General features: G+C 41.8%; 1 protein-coding gene and 1 pseudogene across 4 annotated transcripts in view; both read right to left on the bottom strand.

Moving 5' to 3' along the window:
- Positions 1 to 2,470: 2,470 nt before the first annotated feature.
- Positions 2,471 to 3,732, bottom strand: LOC119537835 (annotated as a pseudogene).
- Positions 3,733 to 8,756: 5,024 nt separating this feature from the next.
- Positions 8,757 to 20,868, bottom strand: part of KMT5B (lysine methyltransferase 5B) — a 67,414-nt gene continuing 55,302 nt past the window's right edge. For 3 of the 4 annotated variants that reach the window (XM_037838340.1, XM_037838341.1, XM_037838342.1), the window contains 2 exons: positions 17,839 to 18,035; positions 8,757 to 10,827 (listed from right to left, as the gene is read on the bottom strand). In XM_037838340.1, coding sequence (XP_037694268.1) covers positions 9,353 to 10,827; positions 17,839 to 18,035 — 1,672 coding nt within the window. In that variant the 3' untranslated portion in view covers positions 8,757 to 9,352. Of the gene's footprint in view, positions 10,828 to 16,538; positions 17,561 to 17,838; positions 18,036 to 20,868 lie in introns of those variants that run through there. The other variant, XM_037838343.1, reaches the window with a different exon arrangement.

The following is a 20,868-nucleotide window of genomic DNA, read 5'->3' as shown; positions in this document are numbered from 1 at the left end:
TGTTGATGGATTCTGATGTTTTGTCTTGATCCTTTAATGTGCCATCAGTTTCTTTTTCTCTTCTGACTTGCAATCTTTTATTACACACTGGACATTGTGATACTTTAGTATGTTAGTTTCTAGAACATAGTCACTAAGGTGGTCAGTTATTAAGCTTGTACCCAGCTGGTGTTATGGCAGATTTTCTTGACTGCCAGAGCTAACAAGAGAGACAGAGAAAGGAAAGGAAGGGGAGGGAGGGAGGGAGCCAGGGAGGGGGGAGATTGAGATAGAGGGAGAGTAGATGTAGAGATAGGAGAGAGAAGAGGAGCGAGAGAGAGAGAGAGAGAGAGAGATCAGAGTAGAGAGCAGAGATATAGCTATATTAGATACTTACTTGAAGTTAGGGAGAGAAATAATAAAAAGGAAACACCTTTCACAGTCTTTGCAGATTGGCTCTGGGCTTGCTAGTGCTCTCCTTCAGAGCTCAGCTTAACAAGGAGCCCAAAGAACAGGCCAAGGCAAAATGGTCAGTTCCTCTGTGGTCTTTTCTGAGCATTTGTCTTGTCTTGGGTATTCATAGGTGGCCTTAGGAATGCTCCTGTTTACACAGATCTGAACGCACCTCTTATTCCAGAAGCAGTCTTTCCTGCAGGTCCGTGTGTTCTATTGTATGTCTTAAAAGCCAGTGTTTTAGTTTCCTAGGCTGCTGAAAGCAGATACCATGAAATGTGATGGCTTTAAAAATGGGAACTTATTAGCTTACAAGTTTTCAGTTTTGAGGCTGAGAAAAATGTTCAAATCGAGGCATCATCAATGTGATGCTTTCTTTCTGAAGTCCGGCTGCTGGTGATCCTTGGCTCCTCTGTCACATGGCAAAGCACATGACGGTGTCTGCTGGTCTCTCCCTTCTCTTCTGGCTTCCATTGCTTTCCGCTTCTTGGCTTCTGTGGCTTTCTCTGTATTCATCCTGTTTATAAAGGACTCCAGTAAGAGGATTGTGCCGGTTTGAATGTATTATGTCCCCCAAAACTCCATTATCTTTGATATAATCTTGTGTGGGCAGAGGTTATCAGTGTTGATTAGATTGTAATTCTTTGAGTGTTTCCATGGAGATGTGCCCCACCCAACTGTTGGTGATAACTCTGATTTGATAATTTCCATGAAGGTGTTACCCCACCCATTCAGGGTGGGTCTAAATTAAATCACTGGAGCCATATAAATGAGCTGACAAACAGAAGGAACTCAGTGCAGCTGAGTGTGACATTTTGAAGAGGAGCTACAGCCAAGAGGGACACTTTGAAAAATGCACAGGAGCAAAGAGAGGAATTGCAGTTTACAGAGACATTTTGGAGACAGCCTTTGAAAGCAGACTTTTGCTCTGGAGTAGCTAAGAGAGGACAAACACCCCAAGAGCAACTGAGAGTGACATTTTGGAGAGAAGCTGAAGCCTAGAGAGGAATGTCCTGGGAGAAAACCATTTTGAAACCAGAACTCTGGAGCAGACACCAGCCACGTGACTTCCCAGCTAACAGAGGTTTTCCGGACACCATTGGCCATCCTCCAGTGAAGGTACCTGATTGTTGATGATTACCTTGGACACTTTATGGCCTCAAGACTGTAACCATGTAACCAAATAAACCTCCTTTTATAAAAGCCGATCCATTTCTGGTGTTTTGCATCCCAGCAGCATTAACAAACTAGAACAAGGATTAAGACCCATCCTGGATGAGTTGGGTCACATCTTAACTGAAGTAGCCTCATCAAAAGATCCTACTAAGAATGACTCCACACCCACAGGAATGGATTGACTTTAAAAACATGCTTCTCTGTGGTACATACACTTTCAAACCACCACAGCTTGTAATTCGTTGCCCCAGGCAGCTGCAGTTTGATTGTTTCTTACACACTTTTAGCTGCACTTCCAGCTGCTTCTTCCTGCAGAGCAAATTCTGGGTAGGCTCAGTCCTTCTGTTTGTCACCAGATTGATACAGACACATATGAGCCCCAATATGTGCATAAGGTACTCGGTTCCCTTCAGACCAGTAACCCACACAGGTAGCCAGGCTGCTGCCTTACCAAGCAGGTAGGGAAAAGCTCGCAAAGTCACCGTGAGGTTTTACTACCATTTTTGTTAAGAAGAAAAACTTTATCTTAAACAAGTTCAGTGGTGTGTGTGGTACAGCAAAAGCTGATCGTAGCCAACAGTTTCATTTCAAACCTGCACTGATGTATAAATTAGACATTTGGGAATGATTCTTTTCTGCCAAAATGTAGATTAAATCCAACATCATGCCAACTCTTACATTTATTGTAGATTGTGTTTGAGTACTAGAGGCTAAGTTTTCATCACCTAATAATGAGAATAATCTTACAACTACTACTGAGGTAATGAGCTGTGAAATTAATTTCCAGTATTGTTTTGAAAATGTACCCCTAGGGTGTTAAGAGAAACTCTGACTTGATCCAAATGTATTTAACTGGGATTCTTCAGTCATCATCTACTGCTGGCTTGATAGTCACTCCTCTTGTTATCTGGCCCCAACCAATTAAACCAGTGTTTCTCAATTCTTCAGCTAAGGGCTATTTTTTCTCCTACTTCTGTGCACACAGGAGTGGTCCAAACAATTTTGTGCAAATCGGCCTTGACTGCACCAACTCTTCTTCCTCCTGTCGACGGTGTTCACCATGTGCACTTCATTCTTAGTTTTTGCACCTTTGCTGCTTCCTTACCTCCTTCAGTGCAGACATCTAGAAGCCATCTAAGGGGGAAACAGGAAATTTCCAGTTCTGTGAAGATCTCAGGTGGAGCTCCAATGGCACCAAGCACCTGTCCCACCATTCTGTTAGCCCGGCACAAAGTGGGGTCAATTTTTGTCCCAAAACCAATAAGACCCCCTGGAGCAGCATGCCGAAGATCATTATGTTCTGCAAAAAGTGATACAGTTTTGGAAAAGATTGGTTTACAAATGAGTTTTCCTTCATTATCTTTGGAAACGATATCAGGTCTGACTTCCGTCTCCCAGCCCCCCTTTAACACTCCTTTTAGTTTACTGCCTCTAGCTACACCCCCTAAAGGCCATCAACTTCACAGCCAGGTTTGTTGACACCAAAGGACCTAGTAACAGTAAATCGGGGTTCTGAAGGTGCTGGAATTGTCTCTTTACTATGTACTCATTGGAATTGTCTCTTTACTATGTACTCACAGATAACTTCAATATTGTATTTCAGCTGAGCAGAAATTGGAATAATAGAAGCTCCTTCTGCTACTGTACCTTGTACAAATGCAAAGATCTGTTTGTATTGTTCTTTAGCCTGGACTTCTTTCACCAAGTCAATTTTATTTTGTAGAATCTAAATATGTTTCAGTTTCATGATTTCTATAGTCTGAGGTTGAGGACAAGATTCATTACCAGCTGTCAACAGAAGAGCTGCATCCATCACTGCTGCACAGTTCAGCATAGAAGCCATCAAAATATCGTGGCCAGGACAGTCAACGAGGAAACATCTGACTGATTTGAAGTTCTCTTTCGTCCCTGGAATGTCTGTAGGAAACTCATTGAGTGTACTAGTTCCACAGGATCTGTAACATTCTGGCCGAGGACAACTTGGGTCATTGAGTTTATGAGTCTGTATTTATTGTGGCTTGTCTGCTAAAAACTTCTTGTGAAAGTGGCATCAACTTGGTAACATTCTAAGTGGCGAGGATGGTGCGGCTGCCCCAGAGTGACACCGGCCTCGCCTCCCACCATCTTGACCGGAGAGGAAAGGCTTCCTACCATTTTTAAGTTGCTTTTCTCTTGATTTGGTGCTCACCCAAGTTACTGGACCCCTTTAGTGGTCTTCCAGAGCTAAGATAGTTCTGCCAGGTTTTGCTTGTTTAAAAATTCCGTGGAGTGCCTCACTCTGCCATTTTGATTTGCATGACTGTAAGTTATGTCCAATGTCTGGTCTCTCAGACCATGATTTGCTCACCTCCAGGGACATTCTAGTCCAGGCATTTTAGCTGCTGACTCCCACAGTCCCATCCGGACCTTATCATCCCCGGCAAATGCAGTCCATCCACAGTTCAGAGTGTCTACTCTCTGATCCCATGCTCTCGTCCTCCCCATTTGCTGTTCCACTACTGCTCAACTGGTGACTGAGCACTGGAGGCCTCCGGGTCTCTGTCTCCTTGACTGTGGCCCCGGCCAACAGTGGCTCTAGCTTGTAGACTCGCCTTCTCTTCCCTAACCTGCATGCACTCCAAGGTTCTTCATTTCAACCCCACCCCTGCCAATCTGAGCCCTATATTCTCCAGCCCTCAATTTTCTGTTGCATCCTCTGGCTCGATGACAGCTTGTGGCTGCATGCTGACTGTTGCATTTATTGGGCTCAGCATTGCACCTGCACAGATCTTTGCTGCTGAAGATTCAGCCACCAGCCTTTGCTCCCTGGGACATCTAGGACACTGCATGGGACCTTGGTTTCTACAGTTAGCTTGCTTTCCCATTCTCTATTTCAAATCTTCATTCTCCTCCAACTTTGTTGCCTGTCATTTCTTCCTCACTCTAAGGCAATGAATGACCTGCCTCCTACTTCCTGGCAAAGTAGAAACCCTGGATACAGCAACTGGCTCCCCTCTCTGCATCCCCAACCTTTCCTTCCTTTTGTTACAAGGACCTGTACTCCCACCATCCCCACTGGGCTCCCAGTAATTCCTTTACTTTCCTTCTCAGGAACTCTGCTGCGTGCTAATCACCTATGGAAGCTTCCCATTTCAACAGTTAAACTTGTTTATGCTTTTCATTAAAACAGAACAAAACAAAATGTACCACCATCCCTAACTCCACCTCCTCTTCTAGTTGCTGCCCTCTTTCAAACCCTTTCACAGCCAAATTTCCTCTCCTGCTCCGTCCTCAAGCAATATGACTCGCCCTCTACCTGCGCTCTCCAAGTCCACTATAACCAATGACAAGAGAACACTTCTGACCTCAGAGCGCTACGCCCTGCTGCTGTCCACTCCCAGTACAGGAGCAGAGTTGGTTCTTCCTCCCGCATCTGTCCTTTAGCATCAGAAGGCCCCTTTCCTGGGGTTCATCTTAACTCCTCCCGTGGTTTTAATTACATCCCACTCTGGAGAGTCAAATCTTGCCTCGCCACTGCCAAGCATTTGATACATAATAGATGTTCAACAAATATTTATTAAAGAAATGAAACTTTACTCCTGCCGTGACAGGCCCTGGCTGCTCTAGGTCTCAGATTGGGGACACGGCTCCTGCAAGGCCCTGCTGGTGCTGATGGACAGACCCAAGGCTGCTGCTTCTTTGCAGAAGATAATCACTCAAGAAGGTGGGCTGCCCCCAAAAGACAGAAGTCACTGTTTACTGCAACTTATTAGAAAATTCACAACCTGACAAGGAGAAAACAGGATCTGAAAACAGGCTGACCTCTTAGAAACATTACCAAAGCCGTTTCTCTGAGGCTGCCTTCTGCCTTCTCCAGGTCAGAAGCTTCCCCCGTTTCCATGACGGAGCTCACTTTCCCAGAAGGCGAGCGGTGGAGGCCAGAGAGGGGCACAGGAGGTTTGTGGGAGATTCCCATCCCAGTCCTGGCTGTTCACACCAAGTGCACCTTCCTATTGGTCTTCTCCCCCCAGTCAGAAGAATCAAAACTCACTTTTCCTCTGGGCCCCCGCATTAGCAGCCACAAGCCGTGCCCATGTCACCCTTAATATCACCCAGAGATACCAAAGTAACCCCAAGGGTGGCAGCTTGTTTGCATCTTGCCAAGTGCTACTGGTCTCCACAGAACATGATGGGGATCACATCAGAGACAGAAGGCTGGCAGACAGCGCCTGAGGACTCTGAGCAGCATGCTGCAAGTTAGCCGCCATGGCTACTGGAAAGGAGTATTTCACTTCAGAGTAGAGAGAAAACCTGACTCTGAGTAAGAGGCCTGAGTATCTTAACAACCATATCATCTTGTATCCCGGCAACCCAACCCTGACTCTTTGAACCAGAAGCGAATGCTTTTGTAGTCTGGTCTGAGCTCCTCGCCCTGACTGCCCTCTTCAAGAGTGGATGCAGCACATCTTGAAACTTAACTGGCAGCCTCCCCAGGTGGCAGATGCTGGGAAAATGAAATCTGGAGGTCCAGCGCTTGCTCGGGGTCACTCGACTGCTGCAGAGCCAGGTGTCAGGTTTCCTGACTCAGAAGCCGGTCTGTTTCTCTTCCAACTGGATTATGCAGCAGTGACTGGGAGCTAAAGGGACCCAGGCCGGTTCTGGATATGCCAGTTTTGTCCAATTTGGTGACGAAAAATCAAGTCATCAGAAACTATTAATAATTGGGTTGCAAGAGCTCTCAAACAATCTTTTGTTCTGTTTTGAGGACAGGGCTTCTTGAGTTCCAGAGCTAGGATGTTCCATGGTTTAGAAGCAGCCTTCTCACTGAGACGAGCCCATGCCCGCGGTTCTGCTTTTACACTCCGAATGGCAAGGAAGCAGGAGGCGACCAGGGCCTAGAGACACTTCAAGAACTTTCTGATCTTACAAATTCTGCTTTATATGAAAATCTTGAGAAAGTCACCACTTTGATCTTTTTCTCTCAGATACAGTGAACACTGGCCAAACTGTTTTAATTTCCGAATTTATTAAAATGATTAACCTCAATACTGCAAGTGCATGTACAAAATACTTGTAAAAAATGTTTTTAATGAAACGTTAAAGAACTTACCTCAAATGCTGAAAAAGTCCTTTTTCATTCTTTCAGTACAAGGAATACATTGTATCTCAAAAGTATTACAACTCAGCAAAACAATGTAAAACAGTAATTTGAAAAATGATTGAAAATGGAATACTTTACAAATATTTCTATGCTCATTTCCTAATTCTTACAATGCCAAAATCTTTACCAATCATTGCATAAGCTCAAGCTAGAAGTTTTATTTAATGCAACCTCTTCCAAACTGGTCTACAGCGTGGGGATTTTGCCATTGCACACACTGAAGTTCTACAGCAGATCTAGAACAGCTTTGAGGCCCCCACCTTTGAAATAAGCGGAGAGGAGGTTTCCCCAGAAGCATCAACAGTGGCTGCTGAGTGCTTGTGCACACCGACTCCCGAGAGGCAGTGACTCTCACCAAATGCCACTGCTCCAAGACCCACGGGAAGGTCGGCCTTGAAAGATGAGGCCGCAGTAAAATTAAAACATAAATAAGTTACTAAAATAAAGCTTAAACAATGGAAGATAGTGGGAAATGAAATGTTTTGTTGCTTTTTCCTTAAGACTGAAATTCCTGAAATGGCTATTGTTGGTATTCAAAGAAACAGCTCAGTATTTAGTCTCTGAACCTCTTCAAACACCCCCAGGCTAACTGGGAACAGAAGGGTGACCCACTGTTCTCTGGCGCTTTCTGTACCTTCCACACAGCCCCTCCACAGGCACTCGGAGGACCGAGGGCGACCTGTTAACGTGCTCCTGAGACTGCGCGGCTGCCCCCTGGGTGCGGGGAACCTGGGGGCGAGCACATGTGTGGGAGGAGGCCTACCACAGGCTTCCAAGTTCCTACCTGAGGGATCAAACTGCACCTTACAAATGAGGGGAAGACTACAGCAGACTACAGAAGTTAATTCCTTGGGAACACGAGGGAAAAAAAAATCTAAACTTTTAAAACTTTTATGAACATTATTAATTTCTATTTGAAAGATACTAGCAATAGTTCTAAGGAACATAAATTTAAATGTCCCCAGAACCTGGAAATTGGTAGGAATCAATCCTTACTAACAAGATGGTAAGCATATGCTTTTGCCACTGGACTTTTCACTGCCTGCAGATCCTTTTCATACTTGAAGATGTGGGCTACTTTTCTGTTGACACTGTATGAATCCCCTAAATTGATTTTCCTTAGGAACACTGTATATCTGAAAGCACAAGTTCACATTGCCCAGAAACAAAAAGACCCACTGGTGTCACACACCTGTCACAGATTTATACTCCCAAATTCTTTAATGATTTGCAAATTAATTCAGAGAAATCCTGAAAGAGCCTGGAATTGAACATAAAGCAGTAATCAAAACTTTGCTCATTAAGTTAACTTAAAATTAATCTCTCATCTCAAAGTGCTTCAAAAAACAAATTAAATCTGACTCCTTTTTGTTTAACTGATAATATAGTCAAAGTATCTTTGATATTTCATAAACTAACATAAGCCAAGAACTCCCACTGATGCAGTGCTTAAAACTATATATTTATAATTTCCTATTTTATTGGCATGAATATTTCTAAACTTAAAAACCTTCCTGGTAAGTTCTTTTAATTTCTTATGACAAAAATTTCTCACAACACACAAATATTTACAACATGTACATTGTTTTCAGTTCTTTACATTGAATTTCAAAGACAAACATTTTATAGGTTACCACAGAACAAAAGCTGTGACTCATGTTTTTATTTCATAAACTATTATAAGTTAAAGTGAATAGATTTTTTTTAATATTCCTTGTAGCATTTTACAAGTGCAACAGAAAACTTGAAGAACCAAATTAAGATAGCTGTAGTTCATTAGATAAATGTTGCTTGTTGTCATCACATTGTTCACAGCAATTTTTTGAAAAAATAAGCACCAATCATTCTTGCAAAGAACAATTTTATCTAAAAGGGTTGAAAAGTGTTAAATACAAGGCCTTTAATTTACATGACAAGCAATAAATACGCTGTATGGATACATCCTGCACACTGCTATCCTCGTACATATAATGTACTGAACAGTGAGCCACCACGCATGTAACTGGACTTTTTTTTTTTTTTTTAAAGAAACCAATTTGACTCCCACCAATGGCTTGCTACTGTAACGAAGGCCACAAACAGTACATTTGGGCCAGCAAACAGTGTGAAACTGACAAAACTCCAAGGAGGAAACATCTAGCAAAGAAATCAAAAAGCCATAGATCATTGCTGGTGATATTAGCATATACTAGAAAACCTTAATATGCTGCTACTATGATTTGTTTTAAATTATTGTTTAGTCATATATTAAAGAGCCAGTTGATGCTCTTGAAGTTAAAAAGAATTGTGTAGCCACATTATTGTTCTCATTGTCCTGTGTGAAGAGTTGCTAGCACTGTACAATTTTTCTTGAGCCTTTATTTTACAACAGGACTTTACCTCTAATTCAGAATTGCACGTAAGAATGCTATTTAAAAAGTACAATAAAAATTTGCACAAATCGGACTTAAGAAGAGTCAGTATGCTGTACACTTTCTACACTATTATGCTGATAAGTGAAGAGACAATAGTAGATGCTGCCACTAAAATGTTTCGGTTGAGGAATAATTGACTGGAATTTATTTCTTTAAAGAAGTTATCCCGGGTCAAATTCAGACCAAGAGCTCATGCATTAAGCCTCAAAGACTGATCTTCTCTTCTCCTGGAAGAAATGTCAATGTCTATAGAGTCTTTCCCTACTATGAGCCTCAGTCGCTTGGCTGGAGGAAGGGGGATGAAATCGTCCTCGAAGTCATCGTCATAGTCCTCCTCCTCTCCCTCGGCCCCCGAGGAGTCGTCGTCACCTGTGCTTTCCTCCTCATACTGACTATAGTCATCCACTTCCATCTGAGACTCCAGGAGAGAGAGGGCGTCACTGCAGCACACCCCGTTTTCATGAAGACCCTCTGCGTATGACCCCCTAGTTTCCTCGTCCCGCTTTAGCTGGATTTTTAATTTTGTAGAACTACTGCCTGGTCCTGAGTTAAATCCATTATTAAGCTTTGCTACATAGAGATTACTATCATTTTCATGGTCTTTACTTAGCTTGATGCTTATTTTTGAAGAATTCATTCCATCATTCTCTTGCTCATTTGTCTTGCTGCTGCTATCGTGACGTCTACGGAGAGTCAATTTGGGAATCCCCGAGTTATTCTCCAGGATTAACTGCGCATCATATCTTGTGATCCGCCTTTTCTTTTTACTTTTTGCAGTTCTGAAGTTATCTTTTGTTTTGAAGCTATCAGATGTCACAAGTGAACAGCCAACAGGCGAAGGGGCGCAGTCTGTGTAGCCCCCAGGCAGGCCCCCCATGCCACTGTGCTCGCCCTGCTCCGAACGTGAGCCTGCCAAATCTGGCAGCATGCCATCTCTCCCAGGGGACCCATGCACAAGAACGGACTCCTCCATCTTTGCAAACTGTTTCACAAGTTTTCCCTGTCGTGATTTCTTCCTTGACAAGCCAGTGTCACTCTTATGACACCTTGCTTCCCCATTTTGTGCAGCTTCATGAGCCAATTCTTCTGGCCCCAGAGGAGCTGGGTGCTGGCCACTGTCTGAGCAAGGTTCCATCAGGCTGTTTTTATAGCCATCCAATGCATTTGGTTCAAGCTTGATGTCGGAGGCCTCCTTCAAATTCATTCTTGTCCTCACCGACCGCCTGGTTGTGTATGTGCAGGGTGAGCCCTCACCAGGTAAATGAGCACCTTTCACAGAATTCTGTTTGTGTTCTCTCGCTGCATGTCTAGTTAAGCACCCACTAGCAACTGCAACTTGTACTGGTCCCTCCGGCTCTGCATCTTTTTTAATGGGCAAATTTTTATACAGAACTACTTTAGGCTCTTTGAGTACTAAGTTTCCCATTTCAAGTTTTCTTGAAGCATTCTTTTGCTCCAGCCGTTTGCAATGATTTCTTAATTTTATCTTTGAAAGTAAAGGCTTTGCAGGCTTTTTCAGTTTCTTTGGTACCCTGGAATTATTTATATGAGTTAGTTTAGATGAGGTAGAGTTGGAAGAAGCTGGGATTCTTGACATAGACTGCCTTGTTAATGTTCTGCTCTTGCTGTTCTTTTTCACACCGACTGAAGATTTTCGGTTAGAAGCTGTAAGGATTAAAAAAAAAAAAAAAAGGATGAAAAGCAGCTTTGGTAGCCCAATAGTGTTCAACAAGATAAACTTGAAAACCAGACCATTACCTATGAAATACTTAGATCACACAAACATGTAGGAAACAGACCACCCAGTTCAGTTTTTGTCAGCACAAAAGCATCCGTACACTGCTTTTCCTTCTTTAAGTTCTTTAATTTCTACTTCTAATTAATGGATTATGAATTCATTTTTGAGGTAAATAATTTTATAAATATCTCTTGGCATTCCAGGAACCTAGATTTGTCCTTAATCTATGATATCTTAAATATTTTTCCTGATTTAGTATTTTACCACTCAAAAGATTTAGAGGAAAACTAAGTAACTCATAGGCCCCCCCACCCCCAATTCTTCTTTACACCATCATTTAAAATATTTTCCTACATCCATTACTCATTAACTTCAAGTAAGTAATTACTAATCCTGGCCAGAGAAAACAAGAGAAACATACTCCTAATGGGCACTAAGAAACAAATTCTATCACAATGGTTTCAAACAAGAAAAACAGATCCTAAGTACTATATATATTATTTCCAATAGACATTTATCAAAACAAAACAAACTACACTACTTGTAAGTTGTTCCCTCCAATTCCGCAAGGGCCAAAAAGTACATCTAGCGGGCCGTCAACTTGGAAAAGCTGCAGAACTTACTTGGCCTCGTCCCTTCAGTGACTGCCTGATGTCAACAATCAAACTGAAAGAGGAAAGAGGCATGCTGCTAAAATTATATGCTCTCAGATCAAAGAGGGATTAAAAATTCTTTCCTCCAAGGCAAGGACACAAAATGGTTATGACAATCCCAATGGCAATGACCCCTGGGGAGCACTAAGGTAACAGTTCCATGACATCTCAAAAGGCTTGTATGGAACTCAAGTTTAAACCATGTGCTCCCAAAGTGAGTCTCTGATTTTAGCATTAGCTTTGTCTCTTTATTTTTTTCTCTATGTTTACATTCCGGACCTGTATTTATGCAGTTTTATATACGAGTTAACTATTTAATTACTTAGTTTCCCCTATATCCCAATTGAAAAACCTCTTCCTGATCAAAATACCTGTTTAAATCATTCACTAAGGAAGCTGAGATAAGATGACCAAACTAATAATCATCACCTCTCACCAGAAAACAGGAAGAATAAAACGATGTACACAGGTAGGCCAGGTGCACTGCCTGCCCAAGGGAACATCAGGAACCCTGCAAGGTCTCTGCTGCTCATTACAGGCCTACGGTGGTCAGGGCACCTTCTAATCCATCTACACAGCTAAGCAAGCAAGTTTCTATTAGTTTTTACTGTCAGAGGATCAAGAAAAACGAACATTCTAAAACTATCAAACCACCATACTCAAGGAGAATGGCTTATAAATGGCTTCAGGGCACCCACATCAGCAGAATCCAGAGGACTGAAACCCACTGACTGAACCAAGAACACACTTATGTGCAGGGGTTACAACTAAGGTTGCGACTTATTTTAGAATTGTAGGAGTAGTGAAATTTGGATACTACTCAATTTTATGCAGAACTCCTTGCTAGAAAGTACTTAGGAAATACAAGGATATTCAAGGAATTACTGTGCTAAAGGATTCCCTTATGTTTATGTTTACAGGGACTGACTACAAGCAGACTAAGGAAATGTGCTCATTAACATAAACACACACCGATGTTCCTAGTTTCCAGGTAAAATCCAAGACAGGATTGAACCTGTTTGGCTACCATTTGTTTGACTTTTCCAGATGAGGCCGATGTTCCTTTGCTCACCCTATGACTCTGTAAGAACTGTCTGACTGCGGTAAGTGATGCTCTACCTTTCGTCTTGCCTTCTTCCACACCATTCTCATTACACACCTGAGGTCACCTCTTCTCTCAGCAGCAATCCTCCCTGCCCTGTCTGGAGTCAGACTGTACCTCCAATGACACATCCTTTGTCAATCTGACAACCACCTTGCCCTGAAGAACACTGAACGCTTTTCAGTCCTTTCTTCATTTTTCTGCAGAATGTGACACTGATACCCCTATTCTTTCTCTTGAAAAGCTCTCATTTCCTTGGCTGCCCATGAAGACGACCCTCTCCAGGGCATCCTTTGGCCTCCCTGGCATGCACCTTCCCCTCTGTGCCTTTGGCAATGCTCACTCCTAGGCCTCTCGTTTGGAACTCCACACATTCTTGGGGTGATCAGCAACCCCTCCCCAGTGATTATTACTATTTACATGCACACAGGGTCCTAACTACCCCTTCTAGCCTGATTTTCTCTCCTGATATCACCAAACACAAAGGGATGGCATCTGGATGTCTCTCTGAGGATGTCACATAAACCCCCCCTCACTCAACATGTCTGAACTGAACTCACCACCCTGCCTCAAGCTACTTCCCCTTCTGAGTTCTCCATGTTGGTTAATAATACCACCACCCACCCAGCTACCCAAGCCAGAGACCTGGTGGTCGCCCTGGACTCTTGCTCTCCTCACCGAATGGTCTCATCCAATCAACCACTGTGCCCTGTGGCAGCTACCCTGGCAACCTCACTGGAACCAATCTACTTCTTTCCCTCCCCACCGCCATAACCTCCTGCCTGAATAACACTTTTCCCTCATCTGTCCTATTGCTTTCCCAACAATTCATTCTCAACCATGTAGTGAGAATGATTTTCCCAGCACATCACGCCACTTCTGGGCTTTAAACCTTCAGTGGCTTAATGCCCTAAGAATAAAGTCCAAAATTTTAAACAGTAGTCACACCCCTTCTTCCCACCTTTCACTCCTGTCATGACAAAATTATTCAAGTCATATACTCATCACATCTGCATTTATGAAACTTCCTCTGCTTTGAGAGTGCTTCACTTGGCCAACTCCTCACCCCCTTAAGTCTCAGCTTTGGAAACACCTCTCCAAAGCCTTTCATGAGTTCCTATGTAAAAAAGGCCACCCTTCCTATGTACTTTCATGACACCCAAGACTTCCCCAGTTGGGCACTTCTTACTGGAGTCCATTAGATGAATCTCATTTTATGGTGACTTTGAAACTGGGCCTTCCCCCATTCCACCCTCCTTCTAACAGACTCCTTATTAGCTGACAGCAGGAGTCACTGACGAAGCACTTCGGTGTTTTTGTGTTCTAAACTGACCACAAAACAGATGCTATGTATTATTTCATACAGAATCCATTTACATGTTTTGTATTCATTAGTGTATTATGGTTGAAAAGCAGTACATTATCAAAAGCCCTGACAAAAGGTGTGCTCCTCAAGCAGAAGGGCAGTAAAGACACAGCTAAGTCACCAGGCAAGAGAAATGTGACTAAGCTGAGAGTCTGATAGTGTCAAGGGCTCTTCACTGTCCCAAGAAGATGCTACAGTTTTGGGGGTTTGAGAATTTCAGAGACAATAACGCTAAGGGAAGAAAACTGTGGCCTTAAATGACAAACTAAAAGCTAAACTTAAAAGTTTATGAAGAGAGAATTAGGATTCTGACAAAAGTGTTGCTAAAATACACCCATGACCACCCTGCTTCAGTATAATATACTCTGTGAGACCATCTTCCCCTAGTGGCTGAGATGAATCCCAAATGCATAAATCTAGGGAGAAATTTTAGGTAGAGATACACATTCTTCTGATCAACTATTATATACCAGGAGCTGGGCAGACAGGCCCAATTAGTGTTATCTCAATCCCCATGAGCACCCTGTGAAGTGAGCATGTGAAGACTGAGCCACACATGGACCAGCTTGTCTAAGATCATCCATCTGGTACATGACAAGAGGCATTCTGAATTGTGTCTATGGCTCAAGAGCTCCATTTCTGAGCTGCTCCATTACACTGCCTGGGAGGTGCACCATAGAATTAGGATCAGTCACACCTCAAGGGTAAAGGACCCTGCATGGCTACCACAGTCATTTCAGGGTGTCCTCAAAATCAGAAAGCATCGACTTACGGCCCACTGTGACAGTGCGAGATATGGCAGCAACAAAACAACGTAAGAGACTTCTGGGCACTCCAGCTGCGCCCACGGCTCTGCTCCGGACAGTACTGGAAATGCATACCATCAATGCAAACCAAAATAACAGGAGGGCCACACCCAGTTTAGCATCTTCAGAACATGAACATCCAGAAAACCCTCAGTAGGACTTTAAAGATCCTAGTCTCAAGAGGTTTACCAAATACAGCCAGCAGCTTTCATCTCACGTGACCAACACAGACAGGGTAAGGGCTGCTGGGAGCAGTGTGCCAGACCGACTGAAGTAGCACGGAGACTTGGCAGAAAGGAGTGTTAAGATCAATGAGTGATGCCTGTGATGGGTAGAGAGTGAGATGTGGAGCCCAGTGTGTGACCTCTGGAACAGGCACTCCCTAGTTAAGATGATGTATCCCACCAGCTAAGTCTGCTGGGTCTTGCACCGACTGGTGGCGTTGGCAGTGACTGTGCCCCCACGTCCATGCACTGCTCCTGAAGATTTCTGGCTCTCACCCCATCGCAGCACTAACTACAGCAGGCAGCCCAACCAATGCACACGGCGGGCCTGAAAAACTAAAATGTGTTTCAGTGATGGCATTTATAATTCAGACTTGTGGACTGAATATGTGAAAATGTGCCTCATGTCATCTCTCCCTGGATACTAAAGGAAATAGTCAAGTTGTGGCTCTCCAGATACCTTTCAAAAAAGGACCTACATAGAAGGAAGATGTAATTTCTCTCTCAACTAGGCAAAAAAGTTTCTTTAAAAATAAACTACATGCTCTTCTAAAACGCAATTCCTCCATCAGCTGCTAAATTCTAAATGGAGAAATGCAGGATTAAGATGGGCAGCCTGGGAAAGAAGACACTTCAAATCTCCACACCAACACATGCCCACTTCCTTTGGGAGAGGTCTTGTGGTTCTGGCTTTTCTACCTTCTGCTCTTAAAGAAAAGCCTTTCTTTAAAACAAACAGAAGGATATGACTGGAGACACAAGACACAAAAGAAATACAGACTAAACAAATACATTTAAGAACTTGGGAAAAACTTAGATGAACACAACTGAATGTACAACAGAGATGACTGCTGCCAGCCCTGGCTCCTTCAGAGCACTTAGCCATGCCTAGCGACTCGGTCACATGACTTGCAAAGGTAGGTATACCAACCCTTGAATTACTCAATCATTCTACAGAAACGCAATTTGAACAAAGCAAGCAGTCCAATATAAGTAGTCACTGGAAAGTGCTCTATTTCTATTCTGTAATGCTGGGACTACAACTCAAAAGGATTACTCTAAACTTCAAAAATGGCTTTAATAGTCTGCTCTGTATGGTATCTGTGTCTCTTATCTTGGAGCCAGAGCTAGAGGGAGGGGCCTGAGTCTCAGACATCTTTTTATCTTTTCAGTAAGTATCAGGCTTTTAAATAAATATCTGGTTTATTTGTAAATATTTCCTAGATGGTTAAATATTAACTAGTACACTCAGCACCTTCCAAAAACGTGTATTCTGATCTTTTAAATTAAGTGGTATACTGAGTTCAGCATTTACACACTAGTTATACAGTTGATGCATTAAAACATAAAACACCACCATGTATGCCACAGAGCCATTCAATGCAGGCACTCATATATGGGCAGCCCTAGTGTTTTCCCAATGCATTTACAGAATGGGTTTCACAAGTCTCTAGTTTCACCAAGGAGCCAGACTCAGAAAACAAGTGTTCATTACATTGCATTTATTATCAGAACCAACAGTCAACAGTGATCAGATTGACTAACTGTGCTCTTGTGTTGACACTGGACATTAGCTTAGAGACTGGGAATAGGAATACAGTATTGTTTTACCACAGAGATTATGCCTGGCCTGACTTCCAGCAGCAGGTAGATTCCCAGGAATTCACAGCAGTGACATTTACCACAGAGGGAGATGCCTTCCTTTTGATTCTGGATTTTTTGTAGGGCAGGGGAGCACCCAATGTTGGGCTGAAAACATTGGAAGACAGGGAGGAGAAAAGCCTAAAATAATCATTATCTCAGAGAGCCCCTAAGTGCTAAGAGTCATAAGAAGTCTCATCTGGACACTTACAGTACCAAAACAGGCATACTTTGGGGAGCACCAAACTAAAACTTTCTAACTTTATTCATGTCTATAAGAGACAAGTGAGACTAAAGAGTCTACCGCTTTAGTGGCAACTAGAGAAAACTGGCGATACCCAAATGAAAAGCAATCAGAATGGTTCCAGTACTTCAAAGTTCCACAAATAAGATGTTTTCTTTTGCCTGTTTAGGCTTTCTTCTCTTTTTTTTTTTAATCTTCATTTTCTCTTTTTCCAGTTTCCATTAGATTTTGCCCACACACACAACTGGTATCTCAAAGCTTGCTTCTTTCTCCTTTTTCTCTCTCTTTTCTTGCTACCTTATGAAGTGGCCAATACAATGCACCATAATACGGTGACATTCAAAATGCTCGTCTACCACAATTCTGAGTCTGGTAACTAGTGATTCAGCGAATTGAGTCAGTTCATTTTGAAAAAGGCAAGTAAGCAGTAAAAATGGGGAAAGCCTCGAGGCCAGAAGCTGTGAACTCCTCCAAGCCCATCACCTTTTCCTAACTGACTGGCCAGGCTGTAGACCATGTATCGTGCCTCTATGATTCTACTTCACTCTTGTCTTCTCAGAGGCTGATGACATCATTATAGAGTCACTAACACCTTGAAATGTTTCTCTCAAACCTATGATGACCCTGGAACACATGGTGAGGAATTCAATATCCAGTTACCAAGCATATTAAAAACCCACACAATTCAGTCTAGACTATTGTACTGAATTTGGAGGTGGGACACAGACTGTGCCTTTGTACTCAAATCATTTCTAGAGCCTTTCAGTGATGCTGAAGCTCATGAGTGCCAGTTTCTTTCAATATTTAAATGTTCAAAACTATTGAAGCATGCTTTAGAAAGCAAGTTGTGTGAAAATACTTTTAAAAAGGTATGCTTTTCAAATCTCCCTTCCCTTACTTACTTGCATTGTTTTTTTCCTGAGTGGTATCTGCATCAGTGTTAGAGCTGACAGATTGACTGTCTGAATTTTTGCTGTTGTCACCTAACTTTTTAAGCCTATTTAAACGTTTATCAGTTTCTCTGAGTCCATATTTGCTATTGATAACAGGAGCAGGCGCAGGCAGTCCCACTCTGGATTTGAAAGCACCAGTTCCTCGTCTGAAAGAGAAAATAACACAGATTAAGCAAGCAGCACACTTACAACAAGTGTGGCTGCTGAGAGTACTTGGCCACATCAAATCAACAGATAACAACGAACTGATGAGGCCTCAATCATCACTAGAAATCTCCAATTCTAGGACTCTCAAAAGAAATTAGTATACGGAAGTAACATAAACAATCTAGATTCAAAGTAACCAAACAATTTGTTATGGTAACTGTCAATCAATTGTTAACTGTCTATGGGAAAATACTGGACCTTGTAAAATTTCATCTGTAGATACAAATAAAAAATTCTTCAATTTCAAAACTGGCTGGCACAATGAAAAGCTAGGTCTGAACTGTGGTTCTAAAAAACCTATTAATTATATTCTAGTTTTTTTCTGAACAATTTACCATTATATTACAGAAAGTTGAAAATTAAGGAATACAAAAAAATACCAGTGAGTTTCCCTAAATTAAGTCATTACTTAGAACTTAATGTTAGATACAAACAAATCCTAATTGAAACTCAGTGTAAGAAGAAAGCTAGAGTAAATCTGCACAAATTTCACTTCTTGGGACATTAAAAACTGTTAATTCCTGTTCTAGTTTGCTAATTCTGCTGGGATGCAAAACACCAGAAATGGATTGGCTTTTTATAAAGGGGGTTTATTTGGTTATACACAGTTTTTTTTTTTTTTTAAAAAATAAGAAATTTTATTTTGAGATAAATTCAAAGTTACAGGAATGGTTGCAAAAACTGTACAAACCCCATACACAGAACTCCAGCATACCCCGAACCCCCTCCCCTGATACCCCGATCCATCACCTTTAACATCCTGTCACACCACCATTTCTTTCTTTCTTTCCCTCCCTCCCTCCCTATCATCCATCCTCTATTGCTCTGTCTTCTGAACATGAGAGCAAGCTGCACACATACTTGAAAAAACAATATAATTCATATATACATTTCCCATGAATAAGAACATTCTTTTATGCAATCCCATTAAACGCAGCTAAGAAGTTCAAGAAATTCAACCTTGATACAAAGCTTACATTCTATATTTCCTTTTTTTTCCCCCCTTAGGTCCCATCTGTGTCCCATTGAGCCTCCTCTCCTCCATCCTCAGATCCCATCCAGGATCATCCTTGGCATTAAATTGTTATCTATTTAGACCGTCTTTTTTTTTTTTTTCCAATTGTGGAAACATATATATAGCCTAAATATTCCCATTCCACCCCCTCCCTAGCATTCCATTAGTGGGATTAATCACATTTAGAATGTTGCAATGCTATCACCTTCCCACCATCCATTTCTAGAAGTTTCCCTTCACCCCAAACAGAAACCTTACACTTATTTCTTAACTCCCCATTGCCCCTTCCCCCACTTCGTAGAACACCTACTCTACTTTTCATCTCTATGGTCATATTCTCTGATACTTTCTTTGTGTTTACCGTGGGGCTTAAATTTAACATCTTAAATCTATAACAATCTTGTTTTTCTTTGATACCAACTTAACTTCAATATGACACATAAACTATGTTCCTATACTCCCTCATTCCCCCATTTTAAGTAGTTCTTGTCAAAAATTATATATTTTACACTGAGTCCAAAACCACTGATTTATCATTACAGTTTATGTATTTTAGATCCTGTAGGAAGTAAACAGTGGAGTTACAAATCAAAAATATAGTAGTATTGGTATTTATATTTACCATGTGATCTTTAGTGGTATCCTTTATTTCTTCATGTAGTTTCAGTCAATTGTTTAGTGTCCCTTCCTTTCAGCCTGCTCAACTCCCTTTAGCATTTCTTATAGGACTGATCTACTGGTGGTGAAGTCCCTCAGCATTTTTCTCTGTCGGTAGGGCTCCCTTTAGTATCTCAAGTAGGGCAGGTCTTTTATTAGCAAAATCTCTCAGCATTTGTTTGTCTGTGAAAAATTTAAGCTCTCCCTCAAATTTGAAGGAGAGTTTTGCTGGATAAAGTATTCTTGGTTGGAAATTTTTCTCTTTCAGAGTTTTAAATATGTCATGTCACTGCCTTCTTGCCTCCATGGTGGCTGCTGAGTAGTCACTACTTAGTTTTATATTGTTTCCTTTGTATGTGGTGAATTGCTTTTCTCTTGCTGCTTTCAGAACTGTTCCTTTTCTTCAGCATTTGAGTCTGATCAGAATATGTCTTGGAGTGGGTTTATTTGGATTTATTCTATTTGGAGTTTGCTGGGCATTTATGCTTTGTGTATTTATATTGTGTAGAAGGTTTGGGAAGTTTTCCCCAACAATTTCTTTGAATACTCTTTCTAGACCTTTACCCTTCTCTTCCCCTTCTGGGACACCAATGAGTTTTAAATTTGGATGTTTTATTTTATCTATCATATCCCTGAGATCCAGTTTGATTTTTGCCCCCATTCTTTCTTTTGTTCTTTCATTTTCTGTTCTGCGGTCCTCGAGGAGACTGAGTTGTTGTTCAACTTCCTCTAATCTTGCATTATGAGTATCCAGAGTCTTTTTAATTTGGCCAACAGTTTCTTTTATTTCCATAAGATCTATTTTTTTATTTACTGTTGCAATTTCTTCTTTATGCTCTTCTAGGGTCTCTTTTAGGTCCTTTATATCCTGTGCCATGCTCTTCTTCATGTCCTTTATATCCTGAGCCATGCTCTTGTTGCCTGTCTGTAATTCTTTGATTAATTGTGCCAAGTACTGTGTGTCTTCTGATCTTTCGATTTGGGTGTTTTGGTTTGGGTTCTCCATGTCGTCTGGTTTTATTATATGCTTTAAGATTTCCTGTTGTTTTTGGCCTCTCTGGCATTTGCTTTACTTCATCTCTAATCTGAAAGAACTGCAG

Source organism: Choloepus didactylus, chromosome 6, assembly GCF_015220235.1.
Source record: "Choloepus didactylus isolate mChoDid1 chromosome 6, mChoDid1.pri, whole genome shotgun sequence".
Classification (NCBI taxonomy): domain Eukaryota; kingdom Metazoa; phylum Chordata; class Mammalia; order Pilosa; family Megalonychidae; genus Choloepus; species Choloepus didactylus.
The sequence above is the reverse complement of the archived record's forward strand: the minus strand, read 5'-3'. Positions and strand labels throughout refer to the sequence as shown.